This window comes from Ailuropoda melanoleuca, chromosome 10, assembly GCF_002007445.2.
Source record: "Ailuropoda melanoleuca isolate Jingjing chromosome 10, ASM200744v2, whole genome shotgun sequence".
NCBI classification, from domain to species: domain Eukaryota; kingdom Metazoa; phylum Chordata; class Mammalia; order Carnivora; family Ursidae; genus Ailuropoda; species Ailuropoda melanoleuca.
This window is the reverse complement of record NC_048227.1, coordinates 4,731,430-4,753,179: the sequence shown is the minus strand read 5'-3', so window position 1 is coordinate 4,753,179 and position 21,750 is coordinate 4,731,430. Positions and strand designations below refer to the sequence as shown.

At 43.6% G+C, this 21,750-nt stretch overlaps 1 protein-coding gene across 1 annotated transcript in view; it reads right to left on the bottom strand.

Moving 5' to 3' along the window:
- Nucleotides 1-470: 470 nt before the first annotated feature.
- The window catches only part of LOC100478867 (radial spoke head 10 homolog B), a 53,530-nt gene continuing 32,250 nt past the window's right edge, over nt 471-21,750 (bottom strand). The window contains exons 16-20 of the mRNA XM_019808280.2: nt 18,832-18,972; nt 16,962-17,087; nt 15,466-15,559; nt 1,802-2,000; nt 471-938 (exon numbers count right to left, since the gene is read on the bottom strand). Coding sequence (XP_019663839.1) covers nt 764-938; nt 1,802-2,000; nt 15,466-15,559; nt 16,962-17,087; nt 18,832-18,972 — 735 coding nt within the window. The 3' untranslated portion in view covers nt 471-763. The remainder of the gene's footprint in view (nt 939-1,801; nt 2,001-15,465; nt 15,560-16,961; nt 17,088-18,831; nt 18,973-21,750) is intronic.

Below are 21,750 nucleotides of genomic sequence, written 5' to 3'. Positions count from 1 at the left end.
TCTGGGGGATTGGGTGAAGGAAGAGGGGAGTTGAACCTGGTCACAATGGTAAGGTATACTGGCACTTTTCCCACCACCTTTGGTGATTTCGGTTTCCAGCCTTTTTCTTTGTTGTTTTCCCTTTCCCAGCTTCTTGTTGGATGACCATTCCCTTCCTTCTGCTAGTTTGGAAGCTGTAGATTGTATTTTCATGCGTTTGCTGGTTACCCTTAAATTTAACACAAATTAGCATAACATTTTCTAACACAGCCTTCAAGTTTCACTTACTGCTGGCTCCACACCTGTGCCTCAGCCTTTCCGCCTTGGCCTTTGTTCCTGCAGTTTTTGTGGTGCTGGGGAACTGGTGGGAGCAGGGAAGGAACCGGATACAAGGCAGCACGGGAAGACAGGTACGATTTGGACACAGGGCTGGACACAGGGTGGTGACAGGGGCAAAGGAGGTGGTCCAGTCTCTGGCAGGGGGCCCTGAAGAAATGTTTAAATCTGTCCACCGCCAACTGTCTTCTGATGAGTTTTATCAAATTCTAAACATCACCAATACTGTACTTTGAAAATAGCACACATGGATATCAAAAAAATTTTTTTTTTTTAATCATTCAGCTCCGTTTACAAAATGCAGTGGCCCGGGCAGTGGTATTTTACAAGCACTACGACAAGAAGTAAGACACGATTTTATTGGTCAGGAAAGGTGTTACCGTGCTTCAGTTGGAAGCCCCTTCTACATCTGCTTGTTCTTGGGGCTCCTTTCCAAACCCAGTAACCTCTACTTTTTCTTTTTCTTACTTGTGACGGGCTTGCTGGATTGGGACACTGCCGTGTCCTCTTTAGGGGTGCTCGGTGTGAAACTTGAGGATGAGGCATCCGCCGGTTCCTTGATCACGGTGATGTCGACATCACAGTCTGGTCTTCTGGCCTCTTCCTCTCTCAAGCTGTTCAGCCTAACACAAGAAGCAAACACAGGAAGGTACCTTTGATTTTTCTTTGCAGTTTCAAAACCAGTTTTATGCCATATTTTGTTTATGCCAAGTAGGCCATACCTAGATTTCAACAGTTTTTGTAAGCAGAACTGTAAATTGTCCTCACTTTGCCTGAAATACAAAGTGATGCCACGTCTAGACAGTCCAGAATGAAATTTTCATGTATCTAAAGTGATTTTTGAACCATTTTCCTCCGTAGCAACTTAGCAGCTAGTAAGTGACCTTTTAAAATACTTTTATGGTCTTTGCCCGTAAGTATAGTTTAATGCTTTCTTCAACAGACCAACAGGCTCAACGTGTGCTTTGCAAAGAGCAGCCTTTAGCACTCTGGCCAGCTGTGACTGCACAGCTCTCGACCATGGTTCTAGAAAGGTAGGTGAGCGGCAGGTTGTGGTGCTTACCACGTGCCACGCACTGTTCCAGACACTTCACAACATCACCTCACTAAATCCTCACAACAGCCTGATGGGTGATTATCTGCACTTACAGATGGGGAAAGCAAGGCACGATGAGTGGACCTTGCCCAGGGCCACCCATATGTCAAGGGGCAGGGCTGGGATCTGAACCCGGTAGACTAGCTCTGTGGCCTCCCAGCCACCATGGGGCCTCGCCTCTCTGGTGAGCCTTGGTGCCCAGGTGTTCTCACTACCTGAGAGAACTGGTGGTCACAGGCAGGATTCTTCTGGCAGTTCCAGGCCCTTGGTGCCACCGGAGGAGATGCCTCCCTTAGGAAGTTGTACACTTTTAATGAAAGTGTTTGGTCCCAGACACAGTGATGGGAAGGAAAGACAGAGGAGAGGAGCAGAGAGGTTCTGTAAGGTTACCTTGCTTCCAGCTCATCGTTTTCGAGTTTCCTCTGGGGGGCCATGGCCGCCTGACGCAGCCTGTCCTCCCTTATTTTCTCCTTGAGGATTTCTTCATGTTTATGTGCAGGGAACAGTATATTCACAAAAAAGATAAACATACTCGTGATCCACACGGCAGGTTTTTCCTTTTGTTCGTCCTTGGATTTTTCTTTTCTCTCTGGAAGAAAGTTTAAAATGAGCGTGAATACAATTCCAGTTCTGCCACTTCCTACGATGCCTGAGCGTCTTCATCCCCTGTAAGGTGGGGTGATGCTCTGCTTCCCCCCATGCTTGGGACGGTTAAGGTAACCACCAAGTGCTTCGCTGACTACCTGGAACAAGGCAAGTGTCGGTAGACCAGAGCTACAACTGTCAACATTTTGAGTCTTCCTGGTATTTTTTTCCTTAATGGTAAACATATTTTGGTTTTCTAAAATTAAAACTGTGGAAAATTTTCATCTTCCATGTTTCACAGGGGAGAAAAAAAAAGCCTCTTGGTTTTTGCATGCATTGTCTTTTTTTTAAGATTTTATTTATTTCACAGAGAGAGAGAGCACAAGTAGGCAGAGCAACAAGGAGAGGGAGAAGCAGGCTCTCCGCTGAGCAGGGAGGCCAATGCGGGGCTTGATCCCAGGACCCTGGGATCATGACCTGAGCCGAAGGCAGCTGCTTAACTGACTGAGCCACCCAGGCGCCCCTGCATGCATTGTCTTTAAAGGCAGTTTTCACTAAGAAAATAATGAAAGAGGATTTTTTTTAAAGATTTTATTATTTAGGGGGTACAAGCGGGGGGAGAGGGAGAGGATCTCAAGCCAACTCTGCACTGGGCACAGAGCTCGACGTGGGACTCCATCTCCCGACCCTGAGATCATCACCTGAGCCAAAACCAGGAGTTAGATGTTCAACCGACTGAGCTGCCCATGCGCCCTAATGAAAGAGGATTTTTAACTCTTAATTGAGTAAGAAGGTAGGTAAAACTACTGACTTGGTGAGAGTTGCTTCACGATCTACTAGGGCCAACAGATATCCACTTTGGAATGTGTTTAAAGAGCTGATTCTGGGATGATAATCTTTGGATAGTTCTGTATTATCAATAAGCTCAGGGATCTCTGAAGACAGCAAGTGTTTTTAGACTGTGTCTCTAGCGTGGGCTACTGTGCTATGTGAGGGCAGGGATCAGTGAGGAGGGTGAGGATGGGGACAATGGAAAGGTACGGTGCTGTCAACAGTCCACCTTCCCATCTCAGGAGCCACTGTGGCGAGCACAGAGTGGAACGCTAATAGGAAGAACCTTGATGCCAGTGCCAGATTTTACAAAGACTGAGGGAAACCTTCATCAGCACTTCCCACGTGAGTTCCTAGGTTCTAGAACATCTGTATAATCCGTGGTGGGCCTCGGCTTGGGAGAATGTTGTGCATGGAGGTAACTGATGAAAAACAGCTCACTGGGATTGTTGCTCTGGGCACCGTGTCACGGGGCAGGCACAGTCTCTACTTCAGAAGTAGCAGAGTGCACTCGTAAAGAGCACAGACATGAACCAAACAAGTTAGGGTCAAGGCTCAGCTCTGCCACTTGTTAGCTATGTAACCTGCAAGTGAATATCTGTGCCTTGGTTTCCTCATCTGCAAAAGGGGAACCATGTAGGACCCCCCCTCACAGAGGTGGTATGAAGGCTCAATGATTTAGTAGTAAACGCTCAGTGATATGCTGGTGCTTTTCCCACAAGCCATTTTGCCAAAGCAAATAATTATAAAATAGAAGGTCATGCACTAGGAACAATACCTGCCAAACATATCAGATAAAGAATGACTTGAATCCAGGTTACATAAATAACTCAATGAGACAACCCAATTAAAAAAAAAAAAATTAGGGGCGTCTGGGTGGCTCAGTCATTAAGCATCTGCCTTCGGCCCAGGGCGTGATCCCAGAGTCCTGGGATCGAGTCCCACATCAGGCTCCTCTGCTGGGAGCAAATTTAGGGGCGCCTGGGTGGCTCAGTCGTTAAGCATCTGCCTTCGGCCCAGGGCGTGATCCCAGGATGGGATCGAGTCCCACATCAGGCTCCTCTGCTGGGAGCCTGCTTCTTCCTCTCCCACTCCCCCTGCTTCTGTTCCCTCCCTTGCTGGCTGCCTCTCTATCAAATAAATAAAATCTTTAAAAAAAAAATTTTTTTTAAACACACCACTAAGTGTTGGAGAGGACGTGGAAAGACCAGACCTCCTCATATATCACTGATGGCAGACAGAATGGTATGGCCAATTAGGAAAACAGCCTGGCTGTTTATATCCTAGAACAATTCCACTGCTAGATACCAATCCAAGAAAATGCCCACCATGCCTTACACGCCAATTTTCACTATTCATGATTGATAGCCTAAGGTGGAAATAGCCCAGCTGTCCTCCACAACTGATGAAGAGATAAAATGTGGTTTATTTCTACAATGGAACACTACTCAGCTATACAAAGGAGCAAAATAGTAAGACATGTTACAGCATGAGTGAATCCTAAAGTAATTTTAAGTGAAAGAAGACAGAACAGACAAGATTCCATTTATATGAAATGTTCAAGAAGTGCAAATGCACGAAGACAGAGGGTAGGTCATTGGTGCCAGGCCCGCAGCATTCAATGCACCTCACCCACATAACAGTGCTGGGAGTGAGCACTCACAGCATGGGGGCCAGGGAGGGACCACAAACTTGACTTAGCACCCGCCCTGAGACAGCACAAGGGAGCCTGCCAGCACTCAGCCTGGTATATCACAGGATTGAGAGAAGGTAAGAATTCTCCCACAAAAGGGACCAAGAAATGTTGAGCAGGTGTGTCCTTAGGTGGTCTGAGAAAGCTTCAGAATCCCTAACAGCGCTGAAGGAAGGTTTTATTAGTAGAGATTTCGCATGCAAAGGCAGCAACACAAGACTTCAAGGAGTCTAAAGAAAAATGACACCACCGCAAGAGCAAAATAATCTTCCAGTAACCAGCCCCAAAGGTATGGAGGTCTGCGACTGACCTGACTGAGCATTCAGAATAGCCATTTGAAGGACACTCAGGGAGCTACAAGCACACAGAAGACAGTTCTGTGAAATCAGGAAAACAACCTATGAACAAAAGGAGTTGATAACAAGGAGATGGAAATTGCAAAAAAACCAAGTTGTGGGGCCGAGGACTACGGTGCGTGAGATGAAAATGCAGTAGAGCATCAACCACAGAATGGATCCAGCAGAAGAAAGAGTCTGTGGATTAAAAGACAAGGGCTTTTGAATTAGTACTGCTTAGGTTTCATTAACTTAGCGTGGTTCAGGCTCTGGGAATTCAGCCGTGATCTTCCTGCTCAGGTGGTTTCTTTCCCAGGGGAGAGACAGGGTTTCAATTTCGTTTTAATCTTCATCACGTTTTCAGGTCTTGGTTATACTGATTTTGTTAAATGAACTTTTTTTTATGCTTGGAGTTTTAAAAATAAGCATGTAAGAACAATTCTAATACTGGTACTGTCTTAAGTTTTTTGCTCATAAAATTAAATTTAGGAGAGTAACATTCTGATGGTTTTTTTCCCCATGATTATTCAGGTTTTCTGTCTTTTCCTGAGTCTATTTTTGTTATTAATATCTTCCTAGAAAATAATTTCAGATTTTTCATATGTATTAGCTTAGAGATATATATAGCATCCTTTCACTACACTTAAAAAAAAATCTTGTCTATGGGTATTTTTTTCTTCCAAGTGAGATGATATGTGTTCTATCACTTTCATCCTGACTACACTAGATTGAGAGTGTCTGTCTTCTCACATAAAGAACCAGCTTTCAGAATGATCAATTTTAGTAACTTTAGTATTTTTATGTATAATTTGTGAGTTTATATTCTCATTAATGCCTTCCTCCTTCTCTCCTTGTATTTCATACTCCTCCCTCTACCCTTTTGGGCCAAATGTTGAAGTTACCATGTTTTCTTGTTTAATAGTGAAAACATTTAACACTATACATTTTCTAGGTTATAGTTTTGACCATGTCTCGGAATGTTTCTATTTCACTTTTCTAACTATTCTCAGAAGTGTAATTTTACTTTAAGAACTATTTAGAATAGAGGAACTCATATTTGGTGGGGCTTTTTGTTGTATTGTTTTTGCTTTTAATGTCCAAGTGGTTGTATGATATTTTTATTCTTAACACACCTGGCCCTTTTTTAATAGGAAGAGCCCAGTGGCATTGGATGACCCCAGGCAAAGGAGAGGGATGAAGCTGGAAGCCAGTGTGGATAGGGCTGAGCAATGACCTGGAAGTTGGGGAAGTGGAGGCAGCAGATAGAATGCGAGAGGGATTTTACCAGGTAAAGGGATCATATTAGAAGGAATATGAGGCACCGAATAAGGGTTTTGTTGTTTTTAACTTGAGCATCTTTAAAAACCATCTTACCCCATATGCAAAAGTAAAATGGATTAAAGACCTAACCAGAAAACTCCTAGAAGAAAACATAGGTAGTAGTTTCTCTGACATCAGCCCTAGTGGTATTTTCCTAGATGTGTCTCCTCAGGTGAACAAAAGCAAAAATAAACTACTGGGACTACATCAAAATAAAAAGCCTTTGCACAGTGATGAAAGGAATCATCAAGACAACCTACAGAATGGGAAAAGATGTTTGGGAATGATATATCTGATAAGGGATTAATATGCAAAATATATAAAGAACACCAAAAACAAATGACAGAGGACCTGAATACACATTTTCCCAAAGAAGACACAGATGGCTAACAGACACATGAAAAGATGAACATCACTTATCATCAGAAATGCAAATCAAAACCACAGTGAGATATCACCTACACCTGTCAGAATGGCTCAAATCAAAAACACAAGAAATAACAAGTGTTCATGAGGATGTGGAAGAAAAGGGGCCCTCGTGCACTGTTGGTGGGAATACAAATTGGTGCAGCCACTGTGGAAAATGGTATGGGGGTTCCTCAAAAAATTAAAATTACCATATGATTCAGTAGTTCCACTACTGGGTATTTATCCAAAGAAAATGAAAACACTAGTTTGAAAAGATATATGCACCCCTGTGTTTATTGCAGTACTATTTACAAGAGCCAAACATGGAAGCAACCCAAGTATCTATCCATAGATGAATGGATGAATGAATGGAATGTATATGTATGTATATACACATACAATGGAATATTACTCAGCCATAAAAAAATGAGATCTTGTCATTTGCAACAACATTGATGGACCTAACGTGTATAAAGTGAGGTCAGAGAGACAAATACCATATGATTTCACTCATGTGGAATTTAAGAAAACAAATCAATAAACAAAGAGATGAACTCTTAAAAATACAGAGAACTGATGGTTGCCAGAGAGATGAGTGGGGGGGATGAGTGAAATTTAAAAAGGGGTTCAACACTTAACACACTTATCTTGATGAGCACGGAGTAGTATATAAAACTGTTTAATCATATTGTACACCTGAAACTAACACTATGTTAATTATACTTCAATTTTTTAAAAAAAAAGTGAATGAAACTCTTGAGAAAGACAAGTCAACTGTATAAGGATACCGTCAACAGTATCAGGCTTGAGAGATGGACATGCAGGGCCCACACTGGGGGAACAGCTGTCCTAACAGACTGATTCAACTTGGTAAGAGCATGCTTTTGAAAGTCAACTCCAGGAGAAGTGACATCACCAAGATGGTGACATAGGTCATTGCCTGACTTCACTCCCCCTTCAAAAGAAGAACCAACAACTATTCATGGACAAGACACCACTGAGAGAATCCTAGACTGCAGGGGTGAAGCTGAAGCACTCCTTCACCACAGAGAACAAAACAGCACTGGAAGGGTAAGAGGAACGGCGACATGCTGACTGCATTCTCCCCTCCACCCCCAGGCTGGCACAGCACCAAACTGAGGTCTCCCCTGAGTCTGTGGTTCCTTCAGTGGGAAAAGAGAGTCCAGGGTAGACATCCAGATCCCCCAGCATTGTGGGTCACTTCTTGGGGGCCCCCACTGCAGTCTTACCCCATGGGAATTGCTAGGGAATCTGTGGGCTCAACCACTGGGAATTTGTTAGTGACAGAAGGGGGAGGGGCTTGCAACAGTCAGCACTGAGATCTTGGCAGACTTGACTTGAGTTCCTACCTGCAGCACCCAAGTGTCAGCCCCCAAACAGTGTCTTTGCTCACCTACAGAACCAAGTTGGTGGTGAAATCTGACCAGGAAACACCACAGGGTATAGGTCAGCCTGATTAATGTCCTCAAATGAAGAGCTGTGCTACCCTTGGAGACTGGTTGGTGCCCCTGCCCAGGAACACGCAAGCACACAGTGTGGCAGCCAGTTCCATGTATGGAGGGTTCCACTGCTCCGTCCAAGCAGAGGATCTGATTCATAGCTCCATCCTGTGCTAAGTAAACCTCCCAGCCCTGCTCAGCCAGAAAACCTGACCAGAACATCTGCAAAGCTGCAATAGCCCTGCAAAATTTGAGCAGTCTGGTAGGCAGAGCTGAGAGACTGCAGAGCAAAGCCAGTGGCCCTGTTTAGCCAGGGAATGTGGGAGCATGGGTTGGCTTGAGTCAAGACTACAAAGAGCATTATCAGCCTTTGAGCAGTTCTCCCTCTCCACTCAGCCAAGGAAACTAATTCATAACACTACTCCCCCCGCCCCACCTCCACCCCACCTCATTGCTGCATACAGTCTGTAGCCCACCCAGCAGTCCTGCACTTGAACAGAGAGCACAGCCTAGGACTTTCCCTGTCTGCAGAGCAAAATCAGCAACCTGTCTGGCCAGGGAATTTATTTCACACACTTGCCTGATTCAGGTACCCAAACAACAAGCCATGCAGGCCCTAAGCCCTGCCCTGCTGCCCCGCCAGAGTCGGGAAGCTAATTCATAGCCTTATCTACAGCTGAGTATCCTACCCAACCTGACCAGAATACCCAGGCAACCATGAAGCATTTCCTGTAGCCTCACTTGGGCAGGGAACCAAGCCATTAGTCCTACCTAAAACTGTTTTCAGTCAGCAGCACCCTTCCCCCACCAATCTCAGAGCTCAAACAGAAGCCTTGCCACAAAATAGACCTGATAATAAGCCCTACCGGCCCAAGAAAGTACCACCAGACACATCCAGAAACCCAAACTGAGCTGATGGGTGAGCAAATGTCTCTGCTATTGCAAACCTGTAAAATCTGAAGGAGGATACCACTGGCTCAAATGCATAGATACCAAAGCAAGAGATCAAGGATCATGAAAACCAAGTAAACATAACACCACCAAAGGAAACTAATAAAGCTGTAATAGGTGACCCTAAAGAAGTGGAGCTCTATGAACTGTTGGAGAATTCAGAACAATCCTCTTGAAGAAGTTAGTGAACTACAAGAATATACAACTACACAAAATTAGGAAAACCATGCAAGAACAAAACAAGTTCAACAAAGGAGCCATCAAAAAAACCCAAAAACAAATCCTAGAGCTGAAAAACAACAATGAATGAAGAATTCAATAGTAAGCTTTAAAAGCAGACTGGATCATACAGAAGAAAGAATCAGAGACCCAGAAGACAGGGCAGAAGGAACAAAAATTTGAAAAAGGTGAGGAAAGCCTATGGAACTTCTGGAACACAATCAAAAGAAATGGTATTCTCATTATAGAAATTCCAGAAGGAGGAGACAAGGGGATAGAAAGTATATTTAAAGCAATAAATAATGGCTAAAAACTTACCAAACCTAAGGAGAGAAAAGGACATCCAGCTCTATGAAGTCATAAAGATCCCAAATAGGTTAAGCCCAAAGGGAGCTACACTGAAGCACATTATAATCATCAAAAGTCAAAGAATTTTGAAATTAAGAGAGAAGTTACATATAAGGGAACCCCCTATACGACTACTGACTGGTTTTTCAATAGAAACTTAGGCCAAGAGGGAGTGAAATGAACTATTCAAATATTGAAAGAAAAAAACGTGTCAACCAAGAATTATACCCAGCAAAGTTGTCCTTCAGAAGTGGAGAAGAGGTGCTTCTCTGAACAAACAAAAGGAGTTCATCACCACTAAACCTGCCTTACAGGAAATGCTTAAGAGAGTGCTTTAAGTAGAACTTAAAGGATACTAATTAGCATCATAAAAACATAAGCCGGAAGTGTAAAACCCACTGGTAATAGTAAATACATAGTCAGATTCCGTAATATGGTAATGGTGGTGCGTGATTCACTTTAACTCTAGTTCAAAAGTTTAAAAAAATTATCTGTTGTTAGTTACAGAATATAAAAAATATGTAAATGGTAACATCAGTAACCTAAAACATGGGGGGGGGGAGAAGTGTAAAATTTAAGAACGCTAATGAAGTTATTAGCTTAAAACAGGGTGTTACAATTTTAAGACATTTTATATAAGCTTTATGGTACCCACAAGGGGAAAATTTCTGTAATAATAACACAAAAAGATATGATTTTTAAAAGTCAGAGCATACTGATACCAAAGGCATCAAAACACGAAAAAACGCAGCAGTATAAAAAACAAGGAATGGTAGCTCTACGAAACAATCAGAAAACAATTAACAAAAGAGCAACAGTAAGTCCTTACCTATCAATAATTACCTTAAGTGTAAATTAAGATTAAATTCTCCAATCAAAGGCATAGAATAGCTGATTGGATAAATAGACAAGATCCAAGAATAAGCTGCCTATAAGAATTCACTTAACCTTAAAGACACACACAGACTGAAAGTGGAGGGGTGGAAAAGATATTTCAAACAAATGGTAATTAAAAAAAAGGCAGGAGTAACTAATATCAGACAACACGGACTTTTTCTTAAAGATTATATTTATTTGAGAGAGAGAACAAGTGGGGGAAGGGCAGAGTGAGATGGAGAAGCAGACTCCCCACTGAGCAAGGAGCCCGATGTGGGACTCAATCCCAGGACCCTGAGATCATGACTTGAGCTGAAGGCAGACACTTAACCAGCTGAGCCACCCCGGCATCCCCAGACAACACAGACTTTAAAAACAGTAAAAAGAGACCAGGTCATTACATAATGATAAAGCAGTTAATCCATCAAGAAGATACATTTATATTTATGCAGCCTACTTCAGGTACCTAAATAAATAAAGCAAAAGCTAACAGAGCAAAAATGAGAAATAAGCAATACAGTAATAGCTGGAGACTTTACTACCCCACTTTCAACAATGGATAGGTCATCCAGACAGATAATAAGGAAACAGATTTGATCAATGCTATAGACCAAATGGACTTAACAGACATATACAGAACATTCTGACAACAGAATACACATTCTTTTCAAGCACACATGGAACATTTTCTAGCATAGATCAACATGTTAGACCACAAAACAAGTCTTAGCAAATTCAAGATTGAAATCCTATCAAGTATCTTCTCTGACCACAATGTATAGTATAAAATAGAAGTCAGTAACAGGAGGAAAACTGGAAACACATAGAAATTATCTCCTGAACAACCAATGGATCGAAGAAGAAATTAAAGGGGAAGTTTAAAAGTATCAGGAAACTGGGGCGCCTGTGTGGCTCAGTTGCTAAGCGTCTGCCTTCAGCTCCGGGCGTGATCCTGGCGTTCTGGGATCGAGCACCACGTCAGGCTCCTCTGCTGGGAGCCTGCTTCTTCCTCTCCCACTCCCCCTGCTTGTGTTCCCTCTCTCGCTGGCTGTCTCTCTGTGTCAAATAAATAAATAAAATCTTTAAAAATAAATAAATAAATAAAATAAAAGTGTCAGGAAACAAACTGAGGGTTACAGAAGGGGGGATGGGGGCAGGGTAACTGGGTGATGGGTGTTAAGGAGGGCGCGTGTTATGATGAGCACTGGGTGTTATGTGCAACTAATGAATCGTTGAACAGTACATAAACAATTTACTTTATGTTGGCTAATTGAACATAATAAAAAAATAAAAGTATCTTGAGACGAAAATAGAAACAGAATATACCAAAACTTACAGGATGCAGCAAAAGTGGTTCTAAGAAAGAAGTTCATAGCAATAAACACCTACATTAAGAAACAAAGAATTCAAATAAACTAACCTAACTCTGACTTAGGGAACTAGAAACAGAAACCAGATCCAAAAGTTGCATAAGGATGGAAATAATAAAGATTAGAAATATACAAAACAGAGAACAGGAAAACAGAAAATATTAACAAAACTAAGAGTTGATTCTTTGAAAAAAAAATGACACCTTTAGCTAGACTAACCAAGGAAAAAATAGTGAGGACCCAAATCAACAACACTATAAATGAAAACAAACATTATGATTAATACCACAGAAATATAAAGATCATAAAAGGCTACTAGGAACAATTATACACCAACAAACTGGACAACCTAGAAGAAATGGAGAAATTCTTAGGAACATACACCCTACCAAGACTGAATCAAGAAGAAATAGAAAATCTGAACAGACCAATAACTAGTAAGGTTGAATTAGTAACCAAAAATCTCCCAGCAAAGAAAACCCCAAGACCAGATAGTTTCACTGTTGAACTTTACCAAACATTTGGAAAAAAAAATTAATGCAAATCCTTCTCTAACTCTTCCCAAAAAGAGCTCCTATCCCTTTTGAATATAGGATCAAAAATATTTAATAAAGTACTAGTATACTAAATTCAGCATATTAAAGGGATCATTCACCATGGTCAACTGGAATTTATCCCTGGGAGGCAAGGATGGTTCAACATATACAATCGATCAATGTGATACATCACATTAATAGAATCAAAGAAAAAATTTTATGATCATCTCTGTAAACACAGAAAAATCATTTGACAAAATTTTATATCCATTCATGATTAAAAAAACCTTAACAAATTAGGAATAGAAGGAATGTACCTCAACACAATACAGACTATATATGGGGTTCCTGGGTGGCTCGGTTGGTTGGTGTCCGACTTCAGCTCAGGTCATGATCTCAGGCACCTGGGATCAAGCCCCACATTGGGCTCCCCACTTGGTGGGGAGTCTGCTTATCCCTCTCCCTCTCACTCTGCCCCTCCCCCTGTTTGTGCTCTCTCTCAAATAAATCTTTTTTAAAAAAATAAGGGCTATGTATTACAAGCCCTCAGCTAACATCACACTCAATAGTGAAGGATTGAAAAAATTAACCTCTAAGATCAGAAACAAGAGAAGGATCCACTCTCATCACTTTTATTCAACATAGTACTGGAAGTTCCTACCTAGCCAGAGTAGTTAGGCAAGAAAAAGAAATTAAAAATATCATAATTGGAAAGGAAGAGGTAAAATTGTCTCTATTTGTAGATGACATGATTTGATATGTGGGAAATCCTGAATACTCCACGAAAAAACTGATAGGTCTAATCAATGAATGCAGGAAAGTTGCAGGATATAAAATTAACATACAAAAATCAATAGGGTTTCTATACACTAACAATGAATTATCAGGAAAAGAATTAAAATGATCCCATTTACAATATCATCAACACAATAAAATGCTTAGGAATAAATTTAGCCAACAAGTAAAAGATCTCTACTCAGAGTACTTTAAGACATGATGGAAGGAAATTGAAAAAGACAAAAATAAATGGAAAGGTAACCCATATTCATGGATTGGAAAATTTAATATTGTTAAGATGTCAATACTACCAAGAGCCATTTATAGATTTGATGCAATCCCTATCAAGATTCCAATGGCATTTTTAACAGGTAGAAAAAACAGCTCTAAAATGTATATGGAACCACAAAAGACCCCAGATAGCCAAAGCAATCCTGAGAAAGAACTAAGCAGGAGGCATCATACTTCCTGACTTGAAGCTCTGCTACACAGTATAAAAAGTTAACAGTATGGTACTGGCATCAAAACAGACACAAAGACCAAGGGAACAGAATCAAGAGCCCAGAAATAAACCCATGTGTATAGTCAGTACTTGACAAGGAAGACAAGAATGTTCAATGGAGAGAAGATAGTCTCTTCAATAAGTGGTGTTGGGAAAAAAGATCACTGCACACCTGTCAGAATGGTGAGCATCGAAAAGACAAGAGATGATAAATGCTGGTGAGGATGTGGAGAAAGGGGAGCCCTCCTGCCCTGTTGGGGGGAATGTAAATTGGTGCAGCCCCTCTGGGAAACAGTATGGAGGTTCCTCAGCAAATTCAAAATAGAAGTATCATATAACCCAACAATTCTACTCCTGGAAATATATCCAAAGGAAACAAAAACACTGTGGAAGAGATGTCTGCTCCCCCACGATCATTGTAGTATCATCCACAACAGTCAAGACATGGAAACAACCTAAGTGTCCAACGGATAGATGGATAAAGAAGTTGTGGCATATATACAATGGAACTTTATTCATCCGTTAAAAAGGGGGAAACCCTGGGGCGCCTGGGTAGCGCAGTCGTTAAGCGTCTGCCTTCGGCTCAGGGTGTGATCCCAGTGTTCTGGGATCGAGTCCCACATCGGGTTCCTCTGCTGGGAGCCTGCTTCTTCCTCTCCCACTCCCCCTGCTTGTGTTCCCTCTCTTGCTGGCTGTCTCTGTCACATAAATAAATAAAATCTTTAAAAAAAGGGGGGGGGGAACCCTGCCATTTGTGACAACATGGACGGGCCTTGAGGGCATTACGCTAAGTGAAATAAGCCAGCCAGAGAAAGACAAGCACTCTATGATCTTACTTATATGTAGANGACGGGCCTTGAGGGCATTACGCTAAGTGAAATAAGCCAGCCAGAGAAAGACAAGCACTCTATGATCTTACTATATGTAGAATTTTATTTTATTTTTTTTAAAGATTTTATTTATTTATTTGACAGAGAGAGAGATAGCCAGCGAGAGAGGGAACACAGTCAGGGGGAGTGGGAGAGGAAGAAGCAGGCCCATAGCAGAGGAGCCTGATGTGGGGTTTGATCCCAGAACGCCGGGATCACGCCCTGAGCCGAAGGCAGACGCTTAACCACTGTGCCACCCAGGCACCCCAATATATGCAGAATTTTAAACAANCCCAGAACGCCGGGATCACGCCCTGAGCCGAAGGCAGACGCTTAACCGCTGTGCCACCCAGGCACCCCAATATATGCAGAATTTTAAACAAAAAAAAAAAACTCATGAAAAAAGAGACCAGATTTGTGGTTACCGGAGGCTGGGGTTGGGGTTGGGGGGATTGGATGAAGGTGGTCAAAAACTATGAAATTCCAGTTGTAAAATAAGGAAGTACTAGCGATGTAATCTACAGCGTGACGCCGATAGTTGATGCTGCTGTGTGATATAGACAAAAATTGTTAAGCATAGATCCTAAGAGTTCTCATCAAAAGGAAAAAAAATGGTTTTTTGGTTATCTATAGAAGATGATGTATGTTAGCAAATCATACTGTGGTGATCATTTCACAATACATATATGTCAAAGTACTATGCCATATACCTGAGACTCGGGTTAAAAGTCGCTTACACCTCAGTGAAACTGGAAAAAAAAATACGAAAACAAAGACCCAAAAAAAACCCAAAAAAAACCATCGCAGCAAGATCATGCCTTGAAAGTGAACTCCATCAAGTGGGTGGCAGGATTGGAAATAGTACTAGAGGCCTAATTATATTTTTAAAAGATAGTCGTACATTTTTCTAAACCTCGTATCATTTATAAAGCAACAGTGTGCAAACATTAGAATTCAGTCATGAAAATACTCACCATTTTGAGATAAAAAAAACGTTAGCCCTTTTCCCGGAGATCTAAAGTTCATTTTGGAAATCCTTTCATCACTTAGAGACTTCTTGATCTTGGGCTTTTACATTTAAAAAATAAATAAATAAAGCAAAATATGACTTCTGCATCATTGTGGACTAAAACCAACTTGCTACATTATAAATAATTAGAAAGTTATTAATGAGGCCATTCTCTTTAAGCAAGAGACTATCTTTGACTATGTTTAACTTGCATAAAATATTGCTATTTGTACAATTAAGGAAATGGATAACAGTTATTGTATCCACTAAAACTCTCCTCCCAAGAAACCAAAGATTTGAAAGTCTTCCCTGGGTCTGTTGGAAAGTGTTTTCTACATACAGTTAAATGTACCTACGGTCTGATATTAACGGCATTAATTAGTGGATATATGCTGTTCACACCCACGTGTCTGCCTCCAATGAGATCTCGCCCTTGAACCCCAGGCTTGTGTCTCCGTCTATACCACCTGGATGTCTGATCAGACACCATAAGCTTAACGTGTCCAAAAGCAGCCCCCTAACTCCTGTCCCCCACCCCAGGCTTCCCTTCACAGTAAATGACAACCGTATCTCCCAGTCATTCAGGCCAAAAGGCTTAGAGTCATCTTGGCCACGTCTTTCCTTCTCAAACTCCGCAGTCTTCAACAAACCGACCTGTGATTCCAAAACCTGCCTTACCGGTTTGTCAACAGTGAAGCCACCGGGAGCCTACTAACCGTCTGCGCCAGGGCCCTCCCTCCTCACTCAGAAGGAAGCCGGGTCCTCACCGTGGCCAGCGCTCTCCTGGTCTGGCCCCACTGCCCCACGGAGTTCCTGTGCCCAGGCCACTCCGACGTGGCTGCACCTGCTGAGCCACGTGTCTGTCAACAACCCAAACATGCCCCCACCTCAGGGTCTCGGCACAGAAGAGTCTTCCTCCAGATAATCCCATGGTTGCTTCCCCACTTCATGAGTGCTTGAATGTCACTTCATCAGAAGACCTGTCACTACCTCATCCTGTCACTCCACAGCCTGCCTTGCTTTTCACTGCATCCCTTACACCTCGTAAGTGTGAGGAAGTGGAGCATTGTGGTAACGGGTGCAAATTCTGGAGTCAGACTGCTGCATACGCACCCCCAGCTCCAGTGCTTACTAGAGGCGTGACTGTGGGCAGCCTACCTAACTTCTCGTGCCTCAGCTCCCTCCTAGAGATAGTAACAGCACCCGAAGGTGGTTTGGAGTGTTAAATGAGGTCCTACTGCCGAGTGCGTGACACCTGGTAAACACCCCGGAGTGTGAGCTGTCACTGCCATCCACTCGTCTCCCCATCCTCCCTGGAATGTGAAGTCCGAGAGGGGACAGGTTTTTGCTTCTCTGCAGATCGCCAGCACACAGAAGTGTGCTGATCACACAGGAGGTACGCAAAGCTCGTTGATACTGCAACCAGGTAACTATTGTTACGTAGTTGGTTGAAATACGAACCTCTGATCTCCTTATTTTGCTAAGATCAAGCATGGGTCCTAGCTTGCTTGAAGATGACTTGGTGCTGGCGTCCTGCAGATCTGATTCCTGGCTTGTTCCTATACTCGAACTCCTGTTCTGGAGGTTCTAAGCAAGGACAAATACATAAGAGGATTTGGGATTTTCATGGAGACACGCCCATGATTTTTTTTTAATAAAAGATTTTATTTACTGGGGCACCTGGGTGGCTTAGTGGGTTAGGTTGCCCAACACTTCTCTCTCTCTCTCTCAAATAAATAAATAAATAAACCTTTAACAATAAATAAAAATTTAAAAATATTTGCGAGAGCAAGAGCACGAGCTGGGGGAGGGGCAGAAGGAGAGGGAGAGAAGCAGACTCCCCACTGAGCAGGGAGCAGGACACGGGGCTCGACCCAGAATCCCAAGATCATGACCTGAGCCAAAGTCAGACACTAAACCGATGAGCCACCCAGGTGCCCCCCCACACAATTTTAATCAAGTATAATTTACAGTTAAGCTACACATAAAGTTTACTTACTATTTGATGATTTTTGACATGTCTATACCTGTGAAAAAATCACCTCAGTCAAAGTAGCGAGAATATCCATCACCCCCAAGCTCGCTTCCTGTGCCCCTTGGGAATCCACCCTCATCCTTAGGCAATCACTGATCTGCTGTCACTACAGATTACTTTGCACTTTCTAGAATTTCATATAATTGTACCTTTTTTTTGTCTGACCTCTTTCACCCAACATAATTATTTTGATTCATCCTTGTATCCTGTATCATGAGTTATTTCATTGCTGAGTCATACTCCATTGTATGGATAGAATATGATTTGCCTTGTTGGACGTTTAGAATGACATATTAAAAACCAGAAGTGAACATGATCAGTTTCTGAGGATGACCCCTAGACGGTGCTCACACTCGGCTATTAGAGTCCATGTGATGCCATCCATGAAAACATGGACGAATTCGGGGTGGACATTCATTTCCCTCAGAGCAAAGCTCCAGAACATGGCCCATGATCAGGCTCCCAGATGACCTGGAGAGGCCATCAGTCATATCCTCAACCCGGACAAGGCATATCTGGTTGGTGGGGTGAACCGTGAGGTGAATTTGAACATGAAGCTCTCAGCTCATGAGGAGTTTGGCGCCACATCAGGGGATTTGTGGGAAGAGCCACTCTTGACACAATAAACAATGACATTGTATGTGCAGGTCTGAAGAGTTTCCCAGCTGTGAGGTTCCACTGGCCCCCCAAGACTCTCCCTGTGGGTCCAAATGAATGGCCCGAAAATCAGAAATCCTCTAAACCTACTTAGCCTGAAACCTCACCCAAAACTAGTTTGTGTCAGTTTGCCCCAGCAGCTAGATCCTTTAGGAGGGTGGCTGACACTGCCCCTGCTCCACTGAGGTCTTGCAGTGGAGACTTGTGCTCAGCAGGCCTGTCCTGTGAGCTGGCCCCATCCTAAGAGAACCATCTAGCATCTCATGTACACTCAGGAGCTGTTTCTTAGCATCTTCACTCTGGGACAGGCTCTCTACCCTTGTAAACACTAGATAGCATAATGAAACATTTCATAACAAAATATCGCAGATGTTCTAAGGCTCCTGGTCCACCCAGTGTGTTGGTACGCACTCTGACCGTCATTAGGACATCTCCGCTACTATGGCGAGGAGGGTACGTCCTGGGTCATGACCAAAAAGACAATACACCCTTTCAAAATGTGAAAAGAAGTCTTAAGTTTTTTTCTTAAGTCTTAAATTATTTCCTGAAGGGTTACAGAAGCCCAAGGTAGTTTTGATATGGTTTAACCATGCCAGAATGAAACCATTTCTTGCTCTGTAAATTCTAAGATACCTTTACCTGATTTGTCGTATAAGGGCTTCCATGTTTGTTTCCAGACAGGTCATCATTTGGCAAATTTAAATAGGCTTTAGTCATTTGTTCAGTGACAGAGATGAGTGCAAAGCTTAAGAGAGCTTCAAAGAATTCCAGGAAAACCAGCTGAAACATAAGAAAATATAAAGGGTCTTATTCATTCTGACACAGCCTGAGGTGGACCAGCAACTCGACTGGGTGTTCGTTTCTGTCTCCAGAGAATGCCACCTCATTCAATGCTCAAGCATCATAGGTACACACCAATTTGAAACAAAAATGACAACGTTTAAAAGATTACGTGTGTTCTGTTATTAGATTTATAAGCCATTTTGCTATTTTGTTGGAAATATATTAGCTAATTAGCATTTTCAAAAGGCTTTCCTTTTTTCTCGAACAACTTAGAGAAGTGAACCCACCTGTGAACCCAAGTGACAAGTGCAGGAATTACCCACTTGGCAGCCACGCCCCTCCCTGCTGTGTGTACCCAACACACGGACCTGCCTCTACCGGGGCAGCACCTGCGCGGGGGGACAGCTTGCCTGGACTTCGATCATCCACCTGTCATGTCTGTTGGTCCTGACCCCAGAGCCCTTTGAGTCTGAGCTGGAAGAGGCTCACTGATTTGACCTGAGGCACCAGGCCAGGCTCTGCCTGCTGCCCAAGGATCTGCTTAGCATCCCTGCAGTCCCAGTGTCCCCTAAGCTAACAGTTTGCTGACACCTGCCCAAAGATGGGTCAGGCTGGTAAATGAGACATTTGCTTAGTTCAAAGATAGGGCACTTTGTTTCTTGTGCCCAAATTTGACTCTCCCTGTGACCCCCCACCTAACACTCACTCACTACCTGCCAAGCTCCCAAAGTGTCCTACCCATATGCCAGCCCCTCCTCCAAAGGCTTTGCCCTTGGCTCGTTGAATCACGCGGAGTGCCAGTTTCTCCACCAGTAGGATGCGGTCAGCACCGTATACTCTGTCATGAGGGTCAGGTGAAATACCGGTGTAAAGTGCCTGTCATCCCACATGTTGGATCATTAGTGGCTGGGACTCGTAGCTGTTGTCTTAAGTAAAAGCACAGGCCAGTGGGTCCCTGCCCCTAGCCAGGCAGCTATTGTCACCAGCCTTGAGGTGACGCCAAACATCCACTTTGGAAGCATGACCTACAAGAAGAGTTTTGTTCTCTTATTAGCTCTTCTGCTCACGCCATTCCTACTCTTCCTCTCCCAGCAGAGAGCAAACTTTGAAGCACACGACCCCACCTGGCACTGTGGAGGTCCTGTCAACGTCAGGCGGACAAAAATTGTGCCTTAGATTTGCAGTTCCAGCCTACTGTGTGTGTCCCGGCTTATGAGTTTGCCTGTCAGCTTGAGAAAAACAGCCTAAAGTTTTTGTTCAAGATGAAGTTATTCTTACAGTTTGGATAAGAGCAGAAGGAACTCACAAGCGTCGTGAGGTGGGGGCTGCACAGAGGCAGGTGGGAAGCTCACTCAGTGTGGACGCTGGAATGACAGCCCTTGGGAGATGATGAGATGGGGTGAATATATTTTACACATACGAAAGACATGAATTTGGGGGGACAAAAGGAAAGGCTGTTATGGGCCAAATTGTGTCTCCGAAAAAAGGGGTGGAGTCCTAACCCCCAGCACCTCAGAATGTGACCTTGGTGATAATGTCTTTACAGATCAAGTGAAAATGAGATCATTAGGGTGGGCCCTAATCCAACATGGCCACTGTCCTCATAAGAGGGAAATTGGTTCACAGAGACAGACCCATAGCAGGAAGACAATGTGAAGAGACATGAGGAGAAGATGGCCGCCTATGCCTACAAGTCAAGAGGAGAGGCCCAGAGCACAGCTTTTCCACAGCCCCAGAAGGAACCAGCTCTACCTTATTTCTGACTCTGGCTTTCAGAACTGCAGCCACTACATTTCTGTTATTTAAGTCCCCACAATAAATGGCAGAGTGGGGCATAGCAAGTTCAAATGTTCTGAGATAGGAGTGTGACAGTTGCGTTCCGCGGACAGCAGGGAGGAAGGTGTGACTCAGTGGTCAGACAAGGACTCAGAAAGGTGGAGCCATCTATGTCTTGAGGGCCTCCACTCTGAGTGAGATGGGAAGCCTGGGGGTGTGAGCAGGGGAGTGACATGACCTGGCTGCCGCCCTGGGAGGTAGGAAGACAAGGGACATATCAGGAGGATGGGTGAGCCACTTTCCAGACGAAGCAGTGTGATAGGAGGCACCACATTCTAGAAATACTTTGAAGGTGGACCCAACAGGATCTCCTGAAGATCTGAATATGGGTATGAGATAGAGGAGTCGTTGAGACAGAGACGGGGCCTGACAACTGAAGGGCAGGGTGCCATCCTCCCTCCACACACGGGAGGCTGAGGTACGCAGGTGGGGGACAGTCTGGGCTGTGGGACATTCTGGGCTGTGAGAAACCTGAGGGGCCACTCTGGCTAGGCCATCAAGCTGGAAAGCATGATTTGGGTTGGAGATACAAACACTGGCCTTGTCCTCAGAAAGGTGGCATTTAAGATTATGAGACAAGGGGTGAGCACAGCTAGAGAAGGGGGCCCCGGCTGGAGCCTAGAGCACTTGGACAGGACGAGTGTGGCAGAAAAGGAGAAACCAGCAAACAAGTTGGAAAGGGACCAGCAGTGAGGGAAGTGGAAGACCAAGGACATGGAGGGAAGAACGTGTTTGAGGTGGCAGACACGGCCTTTCAGGTGCCATGGCAGGCCCCCCTGGGCGGGTCATCATGGGGTCACTGGTGACCTGAACGCAAATGGTTTTAGCCAAGTGGGAGGAGCCACACAGATCCCATCTTTAGGACCTGTCCAGAAGAGGCAAAAGCACGGGGACAAAGAGTAGACTCCTGGCAGCAGGGCCTGCGGGGAGGAAATCAGG